Here is a 22,914-nt window from a genome sequence, read left to right as displayed (position 1 = left end):
TGTTATTGGGAATTTTAAAATGACAAATTAACATAAAAGTTCCCAACACAATATTACCTCATTTTGGATCCCATATCTGCCTGATTAACTGGACTGCTGTTCTCTGCTGTGACTTAAGTTACTTTCCAACTGCTTTCAGGTCGAATTGGTTTTGCTAATAGTATGTACACCACGTGCTTGGAAAAGGTACAGTTTTGCAAAGCTGAGTTCCCCAAAGTTGGCCTTAATAGATCTTCACCACTGAAGACGGTTTTGATTAAATCTCAGGATGGTAAATAAGGTTCCACGTTGGAAGAAAGTTAATGTCACTTTTCAAAATGGACAAGCTGAATGCTTGGAAGAACTGAGCACTAACAGCTGATCTTCCACACTCCTGTCCAAAAGAGTAATGAAAAAAGTCTGGTACAAGATACTCTAATAAGAAGTAAATCTCTTTCTTTAAACAATCAAAGTGGTTTTGTGCTACGTGGGTGTAGTAAAACATTTAAACAAAAGATTTAATTTAGGGAGGTGAGATATTTTTAAAAATAACTACACAGTTATCAATAAAGCAATTTGAAACAAATATCTTATTTACAGATTTCAAGTACAGATACAAATGAGGAATGAAAAAAAAATTCTGGGAAGGTTCTGTAAGGATTATTTATATTGAACATTTGTAAAAATGATCCGGGAACAATTAAAACTTGTAGTTGGCACATAGTAGTCAGGGAAAAAAAAAAGGTAGTACAAGCTATTTGATAAGCTGGATTCATTCACCCAAAATCCATCCTTGTACAGAGGAATGAATAGGAGTGCGATGGGATACAAACTGTGTGGTGGTAGCATGGGGGCCCTGCTGAGCAGCCTCACCCCAACACCTCAGGACAAAACGGTCTGGCCCCTGCTGCTGCTAGGTGATGAGAAACAGCCAAGCCAACCCAGCTGATGGACTCTCAGAGTCAGTAGGAAAATAAATAAATTGCTATATGAGGTGATTATTTTTCTGTCTTGCAGGAGGCTATGCAGCGTTTATTTATTTATTTATTTATTTTCTCCTCTGTTAGAAATGAAAGCTACAGCATTATCCATGTCCATCGAGGTGCTGTGACAGAGTATCTCCTGAGGAGCGTTAGCTGCTCTTCAGGTTAGGATGCTCTCTGGTTATGTGCACTGCAAGGAAATTCAATCAAGCAAAGTGCAAATACAGCAAAGGGTAGTTGCAACCAAAAGGGCATCAATTCAGGGTAATCTGACTTAATTCTGCAACACGTCTCCAAGTGAAGGAGTCAGAACAACCTGTCTCCACAGGGCTCTTATATTCGTTAAAAATTTGATGCTTCAGCTTCCTCAGCAGTTACACCCATGCTCACTTGTACTGCCTTTAATTTCCACAAAACGTGTCATATCATCATTGTACTACTATTGTGCCGGAACCAATGATACAGATCGTCAAGCAGAGATCCAACATCGCTCCGCTCAGCCTTCTACCTCTGACTTTGCCTTAAAAAAGGGCAGCGCTGCCCCTGCAACCGCGCGTCCCCGCCCCTCCCCGCCCCACCCCAGCCACCCCTGAGACGAGGCGCGGCGCTCGCGTTGCGCATGCGCCGGCCGCCCCCGCTCTCGGCCCTTTCCGCCCCGGGCAGGCCGGGGGCGGGGCGGGATCCGGGCCCGCTGCGCGCACCGCGAGGCTCCGCCCCCCGAGCTCCGGCCCCGCCCCTCCCTGGCGGCGCCGCAGCGAGGCGGCCATTTTGTGGCGCTGCGCGGTCGGTGGCGCTGGGCTCGGCGCGCAGCGGGGCCCGGGGGCGGTTTGGCTCCGCTCTCCGCCTTTGTCCCGTGCAGAGCCCTCGGTAAGAGCGCGGAGGCGCCCGGGCGGGCCGGGCCCGCGCCTCCCGCCCGCCCCGCGCTGCGCTGCGGGCCCGCGGCGTGGCGAGGCGAGGCGAGGGGAGGGAGGCCGGGCGCGGCGCGGCTGGCACGCGGCCCCGCGCACAAAGGGCCGGGCCGGGCCGGGCCGGGCCGGGGGCGCCGAGCGGGCGCCGCTGCCGCCTGGCCGGGGCCGGGGGGCCCGGGCCGCGCCCCCGCCGCCCCCGCCCCTGCCCCCGCTCCCTGTCCTCTCCTCTCCCCTCGCCTCCGCTCGCGGCCCAGGTGAGTAGGAGCGCGCCGAGCGCCGGCGCCGCGGGGCCCGGCCGTTGGGGGCGGCCGAGTGACCTTGCGGCGGCGCCGGGGCCCGGGAGAGAGGCGCCGAACGGGCCCGGGGGAGCGGCGGGGCCGGGGCCCGGCGGGGGCTGCGGCGGGAGGTGCGCGGCCGGGGAGGGGCCGGCGGCGGAGCCCGGCCCCGGCGGCCTCAGGAAGCGGCGCGGGGCCGCTCCCGGCGGGGCTCTGCGGGGTGGGGGGCGGCCGCGCCCGGCCCCGGGGGCGGATCGGGGCGAGCGCTCTGCGCGGTGCGGAGCAGGAGGTCCCCGGTGCCTGCGGCGCTGCCACCGCGCCTCGGGGTTACCTTGTGAGCGTTAGGGAGGCTGCCGCACAGTGCTTTCAGTCTGTTTTCCAAAAATGAAAATCAGCTCTGGGGGAAGAAAGGTGCTGGAATGGGTCCCGCTGCCTAGTGTCTCTCTGAGCTGTCTTGAAAAGTCTCTCGGCTCTTGTTTTACCAGTCGTTTCTGGACTTATCCATTCTTCTTAGCGACTTTCTTATCCCCCTCGATGTGCGGGGTTTGGGCAGGAGTATCGGCAGGTTGTTCCCTCGGTGCACGCCTTTAAAGGTTCCTTCGCCAGGGGTTCTGTGTTCACTGGAGGGCGGATATCCGTGCATAGCCGGTGACAGGGTGTTGTGGTGACCCTCTCCCATGAAGTCGCAGAGGTGTGGTGTTGAACCACCTGTGCTCTGGTTGATGTTTGCTTTGTTAACATGCTCTTACGTGTCAGGTTGACTGGAAGGGATGTCTTAATGAGAGCGATGGGTGTTCTTTGAGAGAATTCAGAGTTGTGAATGAAAATAGATGATGCTTGCTGGAAAGCTTAAATATACAGCAGAGCTTTACACCTTTTCTGAAGAAAACCAACTGCTTGGTTTGGTTTTTGTTGTGTTTCACGTTGTAGTGTGTTGTCTTAGTCCTCTACAAATCCTCAGCTTGTTGTCAAAAGGAACACTTGCAACGTTGTGGTTGCTTGACTGGAAGTATCTCAAACAACTTTTTTATTTGGAAAGTTCCTTGCGCATGAAAGATTTATCTGCTTCTTGAAAAGCAGATATGTTTTTGCACAAAACTGTTTTTGAGGTTGTTACATTTTTTTGTTACCTGTGTTGTAAACTACTGTTTAAAACTGCTAGAAATGAAAGTATATAGTTGAATATATAGTTGAATCCTCTAATATGGGATTGCCTGCTTTTTGTAAAGGTATAATAAAAAGTCTTATTTTCATAAATGCATTAGCCATTTTAATATGAGTCTGGAGAGCATAGTTTTGTCGTCTCATTTGTGAGCCTGCTGTTAAATGTCCTTGAAGATCTGTGAATATCTGCGCTTGTTTTAATTCCCTCTGTTAAGGAGTTTGTGGATGGTTTAGTAGTAATTCTGTCTGTAACTTTACTCTGATAAGGATGCTTATAACTGAAAACTGATTGTTGGGGTTTTGTGAGGAGGAGGCAGTTAGTTTTTAGCATGGTTCTTTTCTGGGTAGTATTCCACAGAAGGAAAACTTCAGCATGAGGTAGTCTGCTAAGCAATGAAGGAGTAAGAGGTTTTCCATCCCTTCTTTTAAATGCAAAATGTATATGTTGCTACTTAAACTGTTAAGCTTTTTTTTTTTTTTCTGTTTTGCGAGTTGTAATCCTAGGAAGATGCTTTGTACTTTCAAAGATGGAAAAAAAAAATGTTCATTTCATCAGGGTTTGGATTATAAAGTGGCAGATTACAAAGCATGGTATCTATCAGGGAGTTCTTATGGTGTGCTCTGTTGAGGTGACTTGCCTAGAGGTGTCTGTGAGATGTTGCTTATTTTCACCAGTTTGTGTGACTCTTGAAGAGTTCTTCACGTGCAGCTGTAGGGAGACTTTCTGAGTTACAGGTTTTCTTCCTTTTTTCAAGTTAGAAAATGCACCATTGGAGAAAGAAATATTGATGGAGCAACAGCTGGTTAAAATTCAGAATTTAAGTCTTTGCTTCTTAACTTTTGCCTTTGAAAGAGTGACTTGTTCATCTGTTAGGAATGGGAAAATTTGAAAGATTCTTTGAATGTTTGCTGGTTCTTCCTATATTCTTTGAAGAAGGCATGTATTTGTGTCATGAACTATATAGCAACTGCAATGCAGTTATCAAAAAGTGATACAGGGATAAGGTATTAGAAAACGCACTCTTACTCTTGTGTCTGTTCTATGTCACAGTGCCTTGTGGTGGTCACAGGTTTGAACTTTCTGTATATACAGTTCTTTGTGGACTGTTACTGCTGTTGTGTTGCCTGCATTGATTTTTGCCTCCATTTATTCTTTATTGCAGTCTAAAAGTTGGTTTTAATTGGTTGCCCACAGGATTGGCTTGGCTTCTGCTACTTGTTAAGAAAAAAACATCTGTCTTTGCAGGTAAGAGACTTTGAATTGAAGACTTCTTATTATGCTTATTGAGTATACCTTAAGAAATAATTGAAGCTTTTGGAATCTGTGAATCGGTATCAAAACATTTGGGTCAAATTATCTGTAGCTGGTCTTATTCCTTTGACTCCCACTAGTGATGGTTGTTCTGGCAGTGTCGTTCTTGTAAAATAGAATTTTCTGCCAAACTAATGTTTTGTTGTTTCATCAGCATGTGGTAGTCTGTAACATTCTCTCAAGTTATTCTGCACTGTTTGAAAATGTAGCTATTGGAGTGCAGAAGCTAATTCAGAAGGTTCTATTTTGCTTTTGCAGTATTTAAAGGGATCAGATAGTTACCTGTCAGCTAATTCGAATTATGCTAATCTAATGAGTTAATTTTAGCATTAAAAAAAATAATAAATCTAAAAACCAAATAAAAGCTGTACTCTGCAGTCTTAGGTATTGCTACGTAGTCCCAGCCTGGGTATTTCAAATTCTTGCTACAGCAGTGATGTTATTCCAGTTCTTAGCCTTCATCCAGGAACTGCCAGGTACGCTGTGTATGTACCATGTAGGCATTGTACTTCACAGGGAATAAGTTGAATCTTCTTAGTCCTGAATTGAAAAAACACATGCATCAGCCTTTACATGCATAAAGGCTAGTCCGGTGGTGTTTTACCAACTGATGCATGTGACCCAACATTTCTGTTTGTTTTACTGACTAGTGCCTAGGGGGAAGAAACCATCTTGTATACACCCTTTCATAGTGTAACGTCGACATCTTAAAAGATGGTGCTGTTAAGATTGATCAGATGACTTGGATTAATTCTAGACAGCTCCTTACTTCTAATTTCTGACCTCAACTTGGTAATGGGGATGGCTCGTCCATAGTAGAACTTGAGGATCTAGTCTCCAAGATCTCAAGCATACAAAACAACAACAAAAAAGGCGTTTGCCTTAAAGCATCTGTTTATACAGGAGGAAAAGCAGGCAGCCTGAGAATTGCTCTTATAGCCCAACAAGCTGCCTTCAGTGCATACCTTAGAGGTGCTAACAGCCTGTTCTGTGCCTGGTGTTGCCTCTGCACCTATATTTGTCTTTAACAAGTGACCAGTGAAATACTTGACAGGACTTTGCTTTTAGTGTTAGTTTGAAAATTAGAGCGAGTGACTTATTGTCTCCTAAGTGCATTTTGAAATAAATCTGACTTGTATGTAAAAATGTGAAACTTGGCCCTTTTGTTATTACTCTGATGTTTAGTATTTAAAGCACAGAAGCAAAACTATTGCTTTTTTAAAGCAGTGAAATCCTGATAACTTAAAACTTAAAGTATATTTTTTTGACAAAAACATTTGTTACAACTTTTATGCCATGTCCCTGTTAGCTCTTGTTTAATATTGAGCACTTGTTTAATGTCATGCATGGCATTAGTTACTCAGAGGTCACTGCAGCTAGTTTTCCCAGTGACTGTATGCCTCTGTCGCTTTGTTCTCTTGTCAGTAGTGATTGAGTGGACCTAAATAGTATACTCAGTAATAATACTTTGATATTTCTTAGCATTTATAAGGAAGCTTTGAATTCAGTGCAAGACTGAGCTGCTAATATTATCCCAGAAGCTGTTAATGTTTTCAGATGCTTGAACTCCTAAGAATTCTTTTTGTAACCTTATCTGTTAATTTGCCTACTGGGTCAGGTTCACAGAATCTAGTAAACTAGTAAATACAGTTACCTAACAGGCTGTTGATTCTGATGTATTCTACACCAGCACATCTGAGGAGAAATTCCTTCCCAAGATGGCTTTGTTCAACTAATGGCCAGATCAGATTGTCATGCCTTTTGCATTAGTAAGGAAGTACCTATGAAAAAGTAATCTTCCATTTAATAGGAAAAAAAAAAACAAACCTTAAAATGCCTGACTGCTGATGCATAAAAACTTCTGAAATTAATTTATTTCTATAATAGGTAATAAAGAAAAATGTAAACCTCTTAGCAAGTTTTACTATTATTATGCTATTTTTGTTTTTTTAAAGCATAAATGCAGAAACAGGGTTGCTTTTATAACCCTTGTTTGTCTCAGAGTCATCTAATTTGAAAGCAGTCCTGTTGTATAATCTGGTAAACTCTTACATTTTGCAGTTGCCTTTAGTGTGGCTTCCTTAAAGAATTTTAACTCTAATTTCAGAGGTTGCTGCTGATGCTAGGCAAATTTAAAATAAAGCTACAGAATCACTGAAAAATATTGTGGTTTTATAACAGTGCAGAAAGTCTCATGATTTATTAGATGTGTACTTATAGATAGTTCTTTGACCTGTTTATTTTTCATGTGGACTTTTTTTTCCTGTTGGAAAGTGATTGGGCAGTGAACATTATTCTCTAGTTAAATGTGTGACTAGAAGAGATAAATGCCAAGTGTTGCTTTATTATGTTGCTGTGAGTAGGGAAAGTTGCTTTTTAAAAAACAATCCTTGAGGGTTAGCATATATTTTCCTTTCTGTTGCTGTTGTTCCTCGGTGAAGTAGGGGGGTTTTCTAGTGGTATGTAGAAGTAGATTTTTCAGATGTTTTCATGTTCATCTTGGAAGTTCCAGTGTATTGTTCAAGACGGTCTAGCAAGGAATCAGATGTTCACGTACACTGGGCAGAGCAGCAGAGCTGACGCTGTGCCAAGGAGCTTCTCTGCTATTGGCAAGGGTCTCCCCATGCTTGGCTACTGTCAGCTGAATGTGGGCCAGTGCCCTCCAACAGCGGTGTGTTGCTTGAGGTCATTACTGCACAGAAGGGGTTAACTCTGGTTTATGGGCAACAGAACAAAATACTTCAGTACTCATTTGAGTAACCAGTGTGCAAGCAGAATTTATTCAGTTCTTCCCTGTGGAAGAATTATTACTCTTGTTTTTATTACATACTGAGTTCAGCCTTATGCCACATAGTTAAATTGTTGGATAGTGACTTTACCTAGTAGTTCAGGATGTAATCAAGGTGTTTCTACTCTAGACTGTTTGGAATACCTGGGCAGGCAAACGTAGCTGACTTCAAAATTGGATACAGTACTCAACTGAATGCGAACGTTATGAGATAACTATCAGTTGGTCATATCTTTGGTGTATAGCCTAAAAGATGGTCTTTCTGGTGGTGCTTTGCCTCTTGGTGTTGCATTGTATCATCTGGTTCATCCTCAATTTCAAATGTCTACTGAATATTTTAATGCCGCTTACATGTGACCTTAGAGGTCTTCCATGCAGTTACTGAACTGGTTTGTACTCTAGGAAGTCAAGAAGCTTCAGAGGTAAGGTGGTTCAGATGAAACAAGGCGCTACTGCTGAGCATTTAGGATAAGAGTCTGGCTTCGGAACTGGTGAATCGTGCTAGTATTATTATGCTGCTTTCAGACTTCAGTGAAGCTTTGTCAAGAATAAGTGAGAATTACCTAGTTTTCTGTTTATCTTGTACTTCTGATGTGACCGCAGGTTGTTCTTTAGAATGTATGCAAGGTAACTTGAAATCTAGATGTTCAAAATCAATCTTAAGTGTCCACTAGCCTCAGCTGCAGAGGTAGAAGTCATTTACTCATGCCAGAGATTGAAAATGCAATATTATACTGAATATCTACAGCTATTACAGTTATGGCTCTGTTTTTTTTTTTTTTTTTTTTTTTAAATCTTCAAGGCCATATTTCCAGCTAAGATATGCACATGTGTTGTTCTAGTTCAGGTGGGGTCTGTATAGTCACAAAATGTCTGGGGCTATTTTACAGCTGTAAGCTTCACTCTTGCCTTGACCCCTTGCTTCTGCTAGGAGTAAAATCTAACGTTGCTATAATATAGATGGCCTCTGTCAGGATGGATAGTGACTTATGCTGTTGTCCATAATGGGTTTTTGTTCATAACTCCCTGTATGTTCTCAGTCCTCTTCACCTGCCTGGAGATAAAATCTGTCACCAACTGAAAAAAAGAACTTTTTATTGCTCATAGGTGTACAGAATTCTTGGCAGTCACTTTGCCAGGTACAGTGGATACCATATCAGTGTATGGTAACTTAATTTTGTTTGCTTGGCTAAAATGCATTTAGCTTATGTTCCATTAAATACTCAACTATTGATATGATAGTTCTAATTTATGCTGTTCCCTAGTTCTCTTTCCACTGACACTTACGGGTCTCGGTTTAACAGTTGCTTTGGAATTTCTAGTGCAAAATGTATACTAATTGTTTTGGTAAATGTTTAATACTTCAGTCTGCGTGAAGTAAACAAACACGAATAAGGAACTTGGAATATAAACATGCTTAATCTTTGCAAGATGTTAGGAGTATGTAAACAAATGTAGTAGATGGTGTCTGTAGGTAATTGCATGGTGTCATAAACAGTAGTCTGACATAGCCGTTGCCTTTTCTCATCTGCAGGTGTGTGTTGTTTCAGCGCAGCATGGCTGTGGTCATCCGCTTGCAAGGTCTCCCGATTGTGGCGGGGACCATGGACATTCGCCACTTCTTCTCTGGATTGACCATTCCTGATGGGGGCGTGCATATTGTAGGGGGTGAACTGGGTGAGGCTTTCATCGTTTTTGCCACTGATGAAGATGCAAGGCTTGGTATGATGCGCACAGGTGGTACAATTAAAGGGTCTAAAGTAACACTATTACTAAGCAGTAAAACCGAAATGCAAAACATGATAGAACTCAGTCGTAGGCGTTTCGAAACTGCCAATCTAGATATGCCACCAGCAAATGCTAGCAGGTCAGGACCACCACCTAGTTCTGGAATGAGTGGAAGGGTTAACTTGCCCACTACTGTACCTAACTTTAATAACCCTTCTCCTAGTGTAGTAACAGCTTCAACTACTGTGCATGAGAGCAATAAAAACATATCCACATTTTCTACTGCCAGTATGGGGACTGCACCTCCAAATCTTGGGAGTACCTTTGGTAGCCCAACGTTTAGCTCGACTATACCTAGTACAGCATCCCCAATGAATACAGTACCTCCTCCACCAATCCCTCCTATTCCAGCTATGCCATCTTTGCCACCAATGCCTTCTATTCCCCCAATCCCTGTTCCTCCTCCTGTGCCCACACTGCCTCCTGTTCCTCCGGTTCCCCCAATACCCCCTGTGCCCCCTGTACCCCCGATGACGCCTATGCCTCCCATATCGGGAATGCCTGCTATGAATCCTCCACCCGTAGCACCTTTACCCACTGGAATGAATGGGTCTGGAGCAGCAGTGAATATGAACAGCGGCTTGAATCCATTGTTTATTGGTCCCATGAATCCTGTAAATCCTATCCAGATGAATTCTCAAAATAGTGTCAAACCAATTCCAATCAATCCAGACGATTTGTATGTCAGCGTTCATGGAATGCCCTTTTCTGCAACAGAATCTGATGTGAAAGACTTTTTCCTTGGGCTCCGTGTGGATGCAGTCCATATGCTGAAGGATCATGTAGGTCGAAATAATGGAAACGGACTAGTTAAGTTCTTTTCTCCTCAAGATACGTTTGAAGCACTGAAGCGAAACAGAATGCTGATGATTCAGCGCTATGTTGAAGTTAGTCCTGCAACAGAGAGACAGTGGGTGGCTGCTGGAGGCCACATAACTTTCAAGCAAACCATGGGTCCCTCTGGGCAACCACACCCTCCTCCTCCACAGGCTCATTCTAGGTCCAAATCTCCTAGCGGACAGAAAAGGTCACGATCTAGATCTCCCCATGAACAGGGTTTCTGTGTTTATTTGAAAGGTCTTCCATTTGAATCGGAGAACAAACATGTAATAGATTTTTTTAAAAAGCTGGATATAGTTGAAGACAGCATCTATATAGCTTATGGACCTAATGGGAAGGCAATTGGAGAGGGTTTTGTTGAGTTCAGAAATGAAGCTGATTACAAAGCAGCTTTGTGTCATCATAAGCAGTACATAGGGAATCGCTTCATTCAAGTTCATCCAATTACTAAAAAGGCAATGTTAGAAAAGATAGAGCTGATTCGTAAAAGATTGCAGAACTTTAACTATGACCAGAGAGAAATCATCATGAATGCTGAGGCAGAGTCAGGTTTGCCAAAATTGTGTGCACATATATCTAATATTCCGTACAATATAACAAAAATGGAAATCCTTCAGTTTCTAGAGGGACTGGCAGTAGAAGAAAATTCTGTACAAATTCTTGTTGATAATAATGGGCAAGGCTTAGGACAAGCACTGGTTCAGTTTAAAGCTGAAGATGATGCTCGTAAGGCAGAGCGTTTGCACCGTAAAAAGCTGAATGGAAGAGATGTTGTGTTACGTTTGATTACTGTAGAAGAAATGAGAGATATCGAGAGAAACCCACAGTCTCAAGGGAAAAAGATACTGAAAATACCAATACAAGGAAATGCACCTGTGCCTGGAGCACAGGCCCCTGCTGCGGAGGAGCATGCCTTCTTGGGGGGGAATCCTAAAGAAGCGAACAATGGCCCTCCATTTAATTTCCCTGGTAACTTTAGTGGGTCTGGCGCATTTGGTCCGCCTCTGCCGCCACCTGGATTAGGTGGCTTTCCTGATGCTAGACCAGGAATACCTGCAGTCGCAAGTAGTGGTTTGCCTGGTGCAGGTATTGAGGTCCCAGGTTTTGCAGGTGGTCCTGGTAATTTGAGTGGACCGTCAGGTTTTGGAGGGGGCCCTCAGGGTTTTGGTAACGGTCCTGGCAATTTAAGTGGACCCCCCAATTTTGGTGGTGGCCCTCCAGGAATTGCTGGTGGTCTTGGGCATTTAAGTGGACCTCCGGGGTTTGGACCTGGACCGGGAAACATACATATTAGTGGACCCCCAGGTTTTGGAACAGGGTCTGGGAAGCCAGGACCAACTGTCATAAAAGTGCAAAATATGCCCTTTACTGTTTCGGTGGATGAAATTCTGGATTTCTTTTATGGTTACCAAGTGATCCCTAGTTCAGTGTGCTTAAAATACAATGAGAAAGGCATGCCCACAGGAGAAGCAATGGTTGCATTTGAGTCTCGTGATGAAGCAATGGCAGCTGTTGTTGATTTAAATGACAGGCCTATAGGCTCAAGAAAAGTAAAACTTGTTTTAGGGTAGCTGTTAATATGAAGTAGTTGTAGAATAGATATTCATAGTGCTGTGATAAATGCATCCGGATTGGTTTTTATAGTATTTCCAGGATAGAACCTGTGGATTGTTTAAACTGTAAACCAGACTTGTTTTGATAAGACAGAGCACTGGGTTAGCCATTACAGAAGAAACACTGCAAGGATACGCGCGCAGTGGATTTTCCCGTACAAATGTGTGGAGAAGGTAGGCAGATTGCTTTTCATCATAGAGGTTTGGTGAACTATACTGGACACAGTGCTTATCAAGGAATCTAGATTGGTTTTATGTAGTTTCGGATAAGGGAAATAGATGAAGTCAGTGAAGCTCTTCAGTGGGTGCTCTTGCAAGCCATTGTAAAATAGATAGCTATTTCTAGATTTGGTTAAAAGCTGGCTGAATTTGCTTTGTTTACAGGTCAAAGCTTTGTTTCAAGTCCTGATTTTACCCTTCCAATTGAATGAATTCTCAGTGTACACAGATTCATTGTTTTGTGTATGTATCTTTATTTTTTTCCAAGATTCTCGCTGTACAAACAGTTGAATTATGCCCATTGCTGATATGTCTACCGAACTAATTCCTTTAAGTATGAGCAGAATCGTTCTGTAAAATTCAAGCTGTTCTTTGTGGAATAACCTTTAGTTATTTATATATTGCAATTATAACTGTGCAGAATAAGACTTTTGCCACAAGTATAGCTAACCTCAAACATCATATGAGTTTTATAGTACACTTAAAACGTTTTCAGTAGAAGTAACAACTTGAAAATACTCATTATTGTTTAAGTAGCTTGATTTGTTAGGATTACATGAACCAGTTGGGATGGGATCTTTGACACTAGTTGGATATTGATGTTGTATTTCTCATGTGTCTTTTGAACTACTTACATAGAGTCTCTGCTAAGAGAACCAAAGTGGTGATTATTAGTAGAAGATTGGAGTCCAGCTAAAGTTTTAAATTAGTTTATATATGAAAGAAGCTTTTATCTTCAGCAACTCTGTCGTGAATTATTGCTATGGGTGAATTCAGAGATAAAATTTATTTTTTTCCAAAACTTGAAAATACTGAGTTTACTATATATTTTTGCAATAAACTTGTGCTGTTGTATTTAAGTCTGTAAAGAGTTGCCATTTTCTTTGCTGTGCAGTAAAACCTTTCATGGAAAAATGGAGAATTGGAAAGGAAGTAATTCACAAGTTGGAAAGTAGAAACTTTTGGTTCATCCTTGCTTGGCTTATGATAAATTTTAAGACTTGGGCGTTGCCTGAAAAATCCTGCTATTCCCTGCAAATCATTGTACTTAAACATGGTAATCTTTAAACTGTTTTGTTTTTTGGACAAGAAAAACAGTGCCTTTTGGTGTTGCATATCATGGAACACTGAAGTGTGTTGTCAGGCAAAATTGAGAGGTGCAAGTGGCAACAGTTTTATTCATGTGGTATGTAGGAGAGATTTGGAAACCTGTGCGGCGCTGCATCCTGAGAGGATTTCACAGTACAGGAATATGTGGAAGGATTGTATAAAGGTGTACTTCAATAAAGAGGCGGTCATATTACACAGATGCTTCTGTAATTCATTAGCATAATTTTGTTTTTTGACAGATTATTAGGTGGTCCCAACTTTGGAAAAGTCATGTGATTTGTATATACTGTTTAAAATTAAGCCTCCTGTTAATAAAACTGTCTGTCTCTGAAGCTTCATGTTATGCGTTTCAACAGTCTTTGGGAGTAATGTTTCAACAGCAGATCTGTTTTTCTTTGAAAGTCTGAAAGTACTCTTGCTGATGTCAGAAAGATGTGTGATTAGGAGTCAAGCCTTTCAGTTTATTTTTAAAATTTTGCTCTTTGTTTTTTAAACAACTTTTATTAAAGTTTCATACTATATTGGAGTTACTTGGGTGCTTGTTTCTTCATGTTTCACATTAGAATAAAATTACTGAAAAGGAAAACTTGGCTTCATTGTTCACAGAATTGATTTAAGATATTAGCGTGTGTTGACTTGCAGAAACTGGTGATAACTTTTTCAAGTTCAAATGAATCACAGCAATGCTTGCCTTGTTGTGAAATGTAATTAAACTACAGGTGTCTGGAATTAGATACAGATTTTTTTTGTTACTTTTGATATCATTTCTCTTGATTCTCTTGGTAATGGCTACAGGGTTACTGGTGTTCGCGTTAGACACAGCATATTCTGTGAAACATGCTTGTGTGTGTGTTCCTTTGAACTTTCTAAAAGTGCAGGTTTGTTTTGGAAATCACTTTCTGATTCTTGATTTTCTGTATGGATAAGGATATTTAAATGCTTATTTTAAAAATGTGTAAATGAATATAAAAAGCCATTGGTGTTTGGAACATGGACACGGATGGAATGCTTAAGTGGAGGATTTGGGGCGGTGAAGGGGCTCCTCGTTTTGCCAATCAGTTGGTGTTCCTTTTCTTTTTTGCGTAAATGAGTAAAGAACCATTCTCAAGTGTAGGCCCTTGGAAAAAGCAGAAGTCCTAACATACTTAGAATTTCAGCATGTAGTATAAACAACACGGCTGCTGTCCTGAATTGTTATAGATCTTCTAAAGTGTAGATAAAGATCTATATCAAGTATTAGTTGTAAATAATAGTTAGAGGTTTCCTATAAACATAGGAACAGTTTCATAGTAGAAGCAGTCTTAAACTGAATGTTGTGATAAACTATGGAGGATACTCTGATATCAAACTATGTAACTGGATGTGATGAAATTCTTTATTTTGCAGATGTTTATATGAACAGCCTTAAAAATAAGGGGTAGGACCTTAGGGGTCTTGTCTCCACTGTGCAAAGTATGTAACTGCCCTCTCATACACTTCAACGCTGTTTGCTAACAAGAAGTAGTATTAGAAGGAATCAGCTGCTCTGGCTTTGATGCTTTGAGTGCCAGAACTGACATCCTGTATAGCCTGGTTGGAACAATACAGCGAAACTGGTGTCTCACCTTCCTCCAATTATGGAAAGAAGGTACTTGTGTTTATGCAACTGGTTAAGTTTGTGTTTTTAGCAGTTCCTTAAGTGTTTGTGTCGAAGTACTACTTGTTAAAATAAGTGATAGAGCGTTACATATTTTTGTCACGTTGTGTGTGTTTAACAGCAATCGTATCATTCACAAGAGAAAGCATGGCTATAATAAATTATTCAATGAGAAATTTGTGACCCACATGGGAGAACTGTAACAGTTACGTGAAAGCATAACATCAAGGCTACCAAGTTTTCAAATAGTTACACGTAAATGTTCCAATCAGATTTTTTTTAACAAATCTGAACTTGGTAATACTATAGAAAACACTTCAACAGAGAATTGATGTTAGTGTTGCCACATTTTCAGTGTAGGCTTCTAAGCAGTTTGAGGCTTTATAGTTTTAAGAAGGATGAAAGCTGTTCCTTTCATAGTATTAAATGTTCTTGAATGTTTATGCTTTGAATTTGTTGCAAATAGAGAGGAAGATTGATGCAGAAATGAAGACTGGTTGTGCTCCAGTTGATTTTGAGGGTCTGCCTTGTAAAGAACATACCTGCTGGTCGGTTGTGCTAAATTGTTCAGGCTGTCCTTGAAGATATTGTTGTTTCTACTATATAAAATTGTTGGCATCTTTCCCTGAGACTGTTGGTATACTAAAGACTGCAGACTCTAGAGAAAAATATATTTTTTTTCTGGTTACCAAGGTACACGAATGGTGCGTTAACTGTAAATCATGATTTCAGTGTCTGTATCTTGTCCCTCCTCAGTCTTCTAGCGTGGTGGTTCCAAAGCCACTTCCAGCAGTGAATGGTGTCGGTCCTCAATGTCTTGTTGAGCTGTGTGCGCCTCTGAACCTTGTTGGCCTTCTAGTCTTTAAACTTGGAACAACTTCATGTTACGGACCTACTATTTGGACTGTGGGCCACTATTTGAGAGTAGTTGTTTCTAGATGATTATCCCTAAATCAGAGGATTGCAATTTCTGTTTCATACAAAGACCAGTGCAAGCAAAAGGTCAGCTTCTAACTTTGATAACTGATGGAACGAGGCAGTTTTGAACCTGGACTGGTATAATAGGAAGCAATTAGCAATTTTAAATTTTGTTTCTGTGAGAGGTTTTTCAGAAATGGTGCCTTGGGCCTGGAAGCAGTGTTGCCAGATAAATGCTTGTCTTTGCCCCTTGCAGGTTTGCTGGTGCTGCTTTCTGTTTTGTGGGTGTGTGCTCTCTTGCATGTCTTTGGGAAATCTGAGATGGTTTGTGTATGGAGTTGAATGTTTCTTCCTCCTGGTGAAAGAGGAAGTGAAGCTGCCTTTTAAATGCTTCTGAAGGAATGGTAACCTCGAGGGAGCTCTTGATACCTGTTTTCGGCAGTGATAACATGATGTTGAAAGATTTGGCTTTCCTACAGAAAGGATTTGGCTTTCCTCGGTTGGTTGTATGTATTTGACTAAGGCTTGTGGCTGCATATGGAGCTCCCCTTTTCTTTCCCTAACTTTTGATCAGGTAGGTATGCTCTAGCTTGTTTTCTATATAGATGACTTCTCAGAGCTTTGTTCCTATATGGAATGTATTTGGGTGTTGTTTGTGTTTGGAGGGCTTCACACATTCCTGATTTGAATTCTTCTCACTCATGGATTTAAATACCAAATGTAAAAACACATAGTTCTAGAAGCGTTTCTTTTCCATTGCTCCAGACTGAACGCAGGTGGTGGTTCACAGGTGGTAGACGGTTTAGTTGTGACTGTTGTTTTCACCGAGTGGCACTCACTTGTGCGCAGTTTCCTTTGTCGTTCTTTTGTTTATATATATGTATACACAGCATGGCAGTTCAGGAGAGAAGCAAGCAGGCAGTTTCTTTCATTGCTGTAGGTCAAAGCTTCTTCCTTTTTGGCTGGCTTTCTCTTGTATGCTCTCACATGTATAGCTATTTGAAGATAGCCTTAGCAGTTGCATCTCACACACGTTAATGCAAGCTTTCAAATTGGGAGAGATTTCTTTTATGAGAGTATTTTCCACAAAATCAGTTTTATAACTCTGAATTTACTGCTTTCATGCTAACTTCACTGTTTTTGCCCAGCTTTTGGGAGGAATTTTATGTTACCAATGAATAGACTGTTGTTCTTCATTTACTGGGTAGTAGATTACTGCCAGGATAACTTGATAGGGTGGGGATAACAAGCGTTTTCTTGGCCTTTACTGTACATGGTTGAGGGACTGTAATTTCCCTGTAAATTCTGAAATGGAAAAATTAGGACTTGGCAGGCTTGCAACAGGGAAACAGGAATTGATCCTGCGTGAAACTTGCATGGTTGGCAGAGTCAGGTTTTTGGACCTGTCGCTGCTTCTGGAAGGTTGGTGACCTTTCGTAACTACAGTAGGAAGATTTCAGTGTCTTTAATCAAAGAATCTGTAGGATGATATGACTTTGATCTCTGACCATCTGAAGGTAGGTAGAACTTCCAGCTATCTGTTTCACGGTTACACACAATTAGTTTCACGTCAGTCATTTCTCATTATATACAGTTATGTGGATGTAGTGTTGCTCTGTGTGATAGTAGAAAGCTTAGAAATGTTTTCTAGCCACGTAGAAATGAAGACAGATTTTGGGATGGAAACTTGCAATGTGGTCAGAACCTAACCTACTTCAAAAATTCGTTTTAGGAAACTTTAAGTGCCTTTTTCAGTTAAAAACTTGTGGAATTGTTCTTGCTTGCTGAGGAAGACTTCAAGCCTCTATATAGCACCTACTTATTTGGTGACCTGCGTGCTTTGACAGCATCTGCGAGAACGTGTTCCATAAAATCATCTTTTACAAAAAATGTCGTTTTCAGAAGTTACTAAAATGTCACTGCTTGTTTTGACAGGACAACGGATATGGAATGTGAAAAGTCCTTGCTTGTTTGGCAGGAAACTCAACTCAAACTTCTTTTACGTTTCTTATACAGTTTCATTATTGGCCAAATGTCTCTAATAAAAGGACAATATTTATAAATCCCATGTTCTTGAGGAAAGCTAAATGCAACTAGCTACAAAAGCAAAGAGGCTAATGAAAGTAAATCAGACACTAGCAATTCATTGAATATAGGGAAAACCTCTTCATCAAGGGGCGGAGGGGAGGTAGAGTTATTAAATATTGCCAATTAACCTGTCTAGGACCCCCTCCCTCCCCTTATTACAGCATTCCTGCAGAGACAGCCTTCTGTCTTAGGTCTAGTCTTCTAAGAATGAAAGGAGCGGGTTTTAGAGCATAGAGTTTTTCATCTGTGGACCTGAACACTTTTCAGAGGTGAGGTAAGTGTGTGTGCAGGGTGGTAGTGCATAGTGAGCTTGTCCTTCTGGTCACTGTTAAATCAATGGCAGAAGCAACTTAATGAAGCATCAGCTTTCACATCAGTGAAAAGTTGCTAGGGTTAAAGTGGAGGTAAAAGTTTCACCTTGGCTTTAGTTTAAAAAAAAAAAAAAAGCCAAAAACAAAACAAAAAGCCACGAAGTGATGCCTTAATCTAATGAAAACTATTTGTGGTCTAAAAACTTCGCACCAAGCTTGTGTGAAAAAAGAGCAAAATAAAACAGTGAGTAGCCAGTTAAACTTCTAAACTAATTTGAGATTTAAATTGAATTAATGGTAGAATATGAGGTCTGTAATTGATCTAAATGGCTTGCTGTTTACTAATAGGAACAGTTAATGTAAGATTGTGAAGTACCCACATTTTTCTTAACCTTTAAATCGGAACTGTTCTGGATGGTCAGTTGTTCAAAGACACTGTAGTTCTTTTACTTTGTCAGTGATACTACCTGTGTATGTATAAAAGCATTTTGAGTAAATTGCGTGTTAAGGCATCTCAGAAAAATTTTAAAGTATGTTTGATAAAGTACATACCACCTAACAATGTACTGCACAAAGGCCCTGAATTTTTTTAACGAGGTTTGTCATCCAGCTTCGCATCCATCCCCCTGGATAACTGACACCATATTTTTGTTAGTGATAATCCAAATAGCATTTATTCCTTGCAGTGCAAGCTAAGTGTCATGCTATTTCTTTGAATACGGTGGTGTTTAGCTATTCTAATCCTGGCAGTAGAAAGGAGAGTGTGTAAGCAGTGTCTTCCTTCTGCTGGATGGTTCATGCTTTAGCATGAAACTTCTTGTGGAAAGTTGTATTTAGGTGTGCGTTTAAGAAAGTAACTTAAGTCAGAAGTGTAAGTTTTCCAATACAAAAATACTGTGATTTAAACAAAAGCAATGATAAATTACTATGTAATAGAAATCCTAATGTTAGTCTCCACATTATTTATATCTCTATGAAAAATCAGCTATTTTGGTGCAGTGACCTGGCTGAATATGACTGTAGCGTTGTCATTAAATTCTGTTATGAACTGGAAGGTGAAAGGCAAGAGTGGTCCCTGTACTAGAGATCTGTGCATGCTGTGGTGAGGTGATAGAAGTATATAACATTTCCTTCTCCCTTGCTAGTCTTGAAAAGGTGGCATGAACCCGTTGTTTTTGAATGTTTTTAAAGAGCAGCCCACACTCCAAGGTTATTTACATCTATAATATAAAAACAGATGTTGTTGTAATCCTTTGGTGATCTTCAAATCCTGCTGCTGCTGCTGCATTAGGTACGCATAAAAACCCTGCCGAAGAAGAATCTGTGAACAAACTGTTAGTGTGCTGAGTCTTGGCACCTAAGTCCTGGCATCTTACTTGTCTTAGGCATTTGGCTGCTCTCCTACAGAGGCAGCCCTCTGGTGCCCAGAGAAGCTGCAACTTGTGATGCGAGTTTCCAGGTTCCATCTAATGGTGGTAACTCCAAGTTCTCTCTCTACATAGAGCAAAAGTAATTCATGCTTTTACAGCTGTTAAATTTACACTTCTTTTTCATCAAATAACTATTACTTGCTAAATGAACTTTCCACTGCCCTAGTTTGGTCATGTTCATTAAAAACATTGGAATGGTTTATTTGACTTGGAGAAAATAAGGTAAAGTCAAACTTACTGACAACAGACTTCTTTAGGGAAGAGGCTGAAAACCTGCAGAGTATACACTACAGAGAGCAGACATAGAATAAGCACTTGAGGAGATGTCTGTTTGCAGTTATGGCGTCTATCTCCTAAATGAAGGAAGAGTATATGTTCGTTTTGGACCGCTTGTGCTGGGATCAATAGAGTAGTTTGAACTTGCAGCTCTAATAGGTGACTTCATGCTGTTGGGAAGGTAGACTGGCAGGAGACGTTGGATCTGAAGGAGGACAGAAAAGGGACACAAGGTAAATGTCTTGTGCTTTCATAGTGCTTTTCTTCACCTGGCCTTTTAAATACTTCTGTTGTTAGTCTGAATGGGGGAAGAGGTGAAAACAAACAAACAACTTTGAGTTCCTTTACCAAATCCTTTCCTTGGTTGTACTTCCTTGATATCGGGCTCTTGTGGTGGTGGCTTTTCACAGGTTTTTCTTTTTTTGAAGCATTGTTCTGCAACAGATTAGGATGGAGAAGTGAAGATATGCAACTACAGACGGCAATAATTAAGTGTCAGAAAAGTATTGGGAATGTGAATCTTTACCTTGAAGAAAGGACGTACTCAGAAGGAGGAGCAAACATTGAAAGACCATGTTGGCATATGAGGCTAAACTAGCAATGAATACATTTTAAGAAATCGGTTGCTTATGAGCCCTGCAGAAGTATTACAGGGTTTGTTTCTGGATCATATTTCAGAGGAGTTAAAGTCCATGGAAGAGAGAGCCTTGGAGATGTAGTATGATTCTATAAGGAGAGAAAAACTTGAGAGGTAGCTTCTGCTTTATGTTCGTACTCATTCTCTAGGAAAGGTTGTCACTGTGCGGTAATAACTTCAGAGCAACCCAGAACTGACTGTCCAAAGTTCATCTGGGAAATCTCAACCTTTTTTGTCATAATTCTGTAGTGCAATAAAAACAAGAAACATGGCCCATTTTTCATTAAGTGATCACCGGAATTCTTAAGTTGCATGAATTAATTTGACAAAACAACGAAGACTTTTGGTAAAAACGTATACTGCTGACATGTTCCTTAAAGTTTTATTTTGAAGCTATTCTGTTGGTGCAGTATGTACTAGTCTGAAGAGATGTACCTCAGTGACTTCTGCCGCACTGTCACCTGTATAACGTCGTGTCTGCGTTTGAGGGAGTAGATAAAATCATGCAGGCTCTAGAGTAAGAATGGGATGCATTGGGTGTTGGTTTTCCAGCTCTTGGGAAAGGTAGAGGATGCTAGAGGAAGCAGAAGAATGAACACCAAGAAGTATCCTCAAAAATCATGGATGTGTGTAAGTAAGAAGGGTTATGTTGAAGTACCTGTAGGCCCTGTTGCAGCATAGTGTAATAGAGGAGGAATATGGTGCAGTCTTCAGTCTCTGCTTGAGGAGTTCATGCTCAACGTGGAAGTCTGAGCCATAACCAGCTTAATTCATTTGGGGCATGGGACAGAATCTTCACGTGGTTGTGCCTGAGGTTGGAATAGTTAAATTTCAATAGAAAAAATGAAGCCTTCCTTGAGAAAGGCAAAAGTGTGTAAAATGTGTTGTGTTATTACAAAGGTCAGAGTGGTTGAGCTGTTTTTTTTTTTTTTTTTTTAAATCAAGTTCATTATATTTTGGTAATTTTTGAGAGTCACAGGGCAAAAAGTATAGCAGCTGAATATGTATGTAGAAAGTACAGAAAAAGTCTTATTTGGTGGGTGAACTTAGTGAGTAATTCAAGGGTTGCAGTTACATGTTCCACATTAAGCCAAATGAATGATTGACTCTAAAGCCCTAACTTGCTTTAGGTTAGTTTTTCAATACTTTTTTTTTTTTTTTTTTTTTAAGTCTGCTGTTAAGTGTTATGGGGAACTGCTTTTTCTTTCACAGGAGGAGCTTGTAAAACTAGCTCTTTAAGATTTTATCTTTATAACTGGCTTAACTTTGAGGTGTTAGCTTGTCATACACTACAATCGGGTTCAAACTAGTATTTGAAATAGAATCAGAGTTGATCTGTTTGTTTACTTCATCAAAATGAGACTATACTAAAAAAGTCACAGGCTTTTCTTCTGACCTTGTTGGTTATGATTACATGGACTTTTTTTTTTTTTAAACTGTCCTAAACTTTTTATTAGCATAAATGAGATTTGTCCCTGCTCAGTCATTTCTTGGACCTCTCCCAAAGGTCAGGTTGCCACAGCACCACTACAGCATGTGGGCCAGGAGGCCACCTTTAGGTACAGAAAACATAATTCTGGTGGTGATCCTGGAGCTTCTGGCTCATGTGGAGACAGCTCAGTAAGTAGAAGTAGGTCATAACTTCCATCTATATTCAGTAGTGTTGCGGGCATGTTTTAATCAATAAATCTACTCTCCTATGGCTTGGAGTCAAATTTGGAGCTCAGAAAGGCTTGCCTGTGTTGGCAGCTGGCCACCTGCCTACCTCGGTCAGGGCTTGGGTCACTTCTGTGTCAGCACAGCCAAACATTGTGCCTTTCAGAAATGCGTGCCAGCTTTCCCCTGCTTGGGGGCCGTGTGCCTGTCCTCGTGGCTGCTCTTCCCAGGTGTTCAGGCTGCTGGGTGGAGCACAGGTAACTCATCAGGCTGGCACCTGGCTTGGTTAGAGCACCTTGGTTAGAAAGGTGCTTTTAATGTTTTGCTTAATGATTAGCAGATGGCAAGAAATGTGAAACAAGTGAAGTTTGTAATAATGGCTAAGCAACCTCCTTTTTCCAAAGTTTTGATTAATCAATCAAGATGCATGATGCCAGATAACATGAAACACTGCATATAAAGAACAGAATTTGTTATCTGCATGTAGAAATTTCTACTGGTAGTCCTACCTGTCCCCTTCCCAATCCCTAGGAGTAATGAAAGGGTGGAAAATTGTAACTCTTCAGTGGTCTGGGCTGTGAGGCCCATGGGAGAGCCAGAGTGCTGCAGAGGAGCTGTAATCACTAGTAATTTTTGTGTACTGTCCTCCCCACACGGGTCTCATGACTTCAGCTCTGAATGAAGATGCTTTTTAGTGCATCTAGTGATGCAAAATCTAGCTTTATTATTTCTGGCAGGGCCTCATGAGGCTTGGGAAAGTATGATCATATTAAGATTTTTATTTTGGTAATACATATAAAAAGTGGAGCTGACACTACTTCTGCACTCCGCACCAGTGTTGATTTTGTAATATCGAAATCTGAAATGCTACAGACTGTCCTCTGAAAAGTGAACTAGTAACCTGAGAAAGCATTATATCTGACAGTCTGTGCACATAGGGATCTTGGGAGGAAAGAAAGCCTTTTTTGAAGAAGTAAGGGTGA

At 41.1% G+C, this 22,914-nt stretch overlaps 2 protein-coding genes across 6 annotated transcripts in view; both read left to right on the top strand.

The window, feature by feature from the left end:
* The first annotated feature begins 1,708 nt into the window (after positions 1-1,708).
* Positions 1,709-22,914, top strand: part of CPNE1 (copine 1) — a 41,534-nt gene continuing 20,328 nt past the window's right edge. The window contains exons 1-2 of one of the 3 annotated variants that reach the window (XM_084296701.1): positions 1,772-1,829; positions 4,473-4,555. The gene's annotated coding sequence lies outside the window, so the exon portion shown is untranslated. Of the gene's footprint in view, positions 1,830-4,472; positions 4,556-8,958; positions 9,087-22,914 lie in introns of those variants that run through there. The other 2 variants (XM_084296702.1, XM_084296703.1) reach the window with 2 other exon arrangements.
* Positions 1,738-13,505, top strand: RBM12 (RNA binding motif protein 12). Of its 3 annotated transcripts, none has more exons than XM_084296699.1 (3): positions 1,742-1,829; positions 4,505-4,555; positions 8,944-13,505. In XM_084296699.1, the coding sequence occupies exon 3, from the start codon at positions 8,966-8,968 to the stop codon at positions 11,606-11,608; it is 2,643 nt and encodes an 880-aa protein (XP_084152825.1). In that variant the 5' UTR covers positions 1,742-1,829; positions 4,505-4,555; positions 8,944-8,965; the 3' UTR covers positions 11,609-13,505. The 3 variants fall into 3 exon arrangements, with proteins under 3 accessions (XP_084152826.1, XP_084152825.1, XP_084152824.1); XM_084296698.1 differs by having other exon boundaries at positions 1,780-1,829; positions 4,473-4,555; XM_084296700.1 differs by lacking the exon at positions 4,505-4,555 and having other exon boundaries at positions 1,738-1,829.

This window comes from Netta rufina (genome assembly GCF_964035555.1).
Source record: "Netta rufina genome assembly, chromosome: 16".
Taxonomy (NCBI): Eukaryota; Metazoa; Chordata; class Aves; order Anseriformes; family Anatidae; genus Netta; species Netta rufina.
Note: the sequence above shows the minus strand (reverse complement) of the source record. Positions and strands in the feature narration are given on the sequence as shown.

Coding starts and splice junctions, on each gene's coding strand:
- RBM12 (XM_084296700.1), top strand. CDS start 8,966: ATGGCTGTGGTCATCCGCTTGCAAGGTCTCCCGATTGTGGCGGGGACC.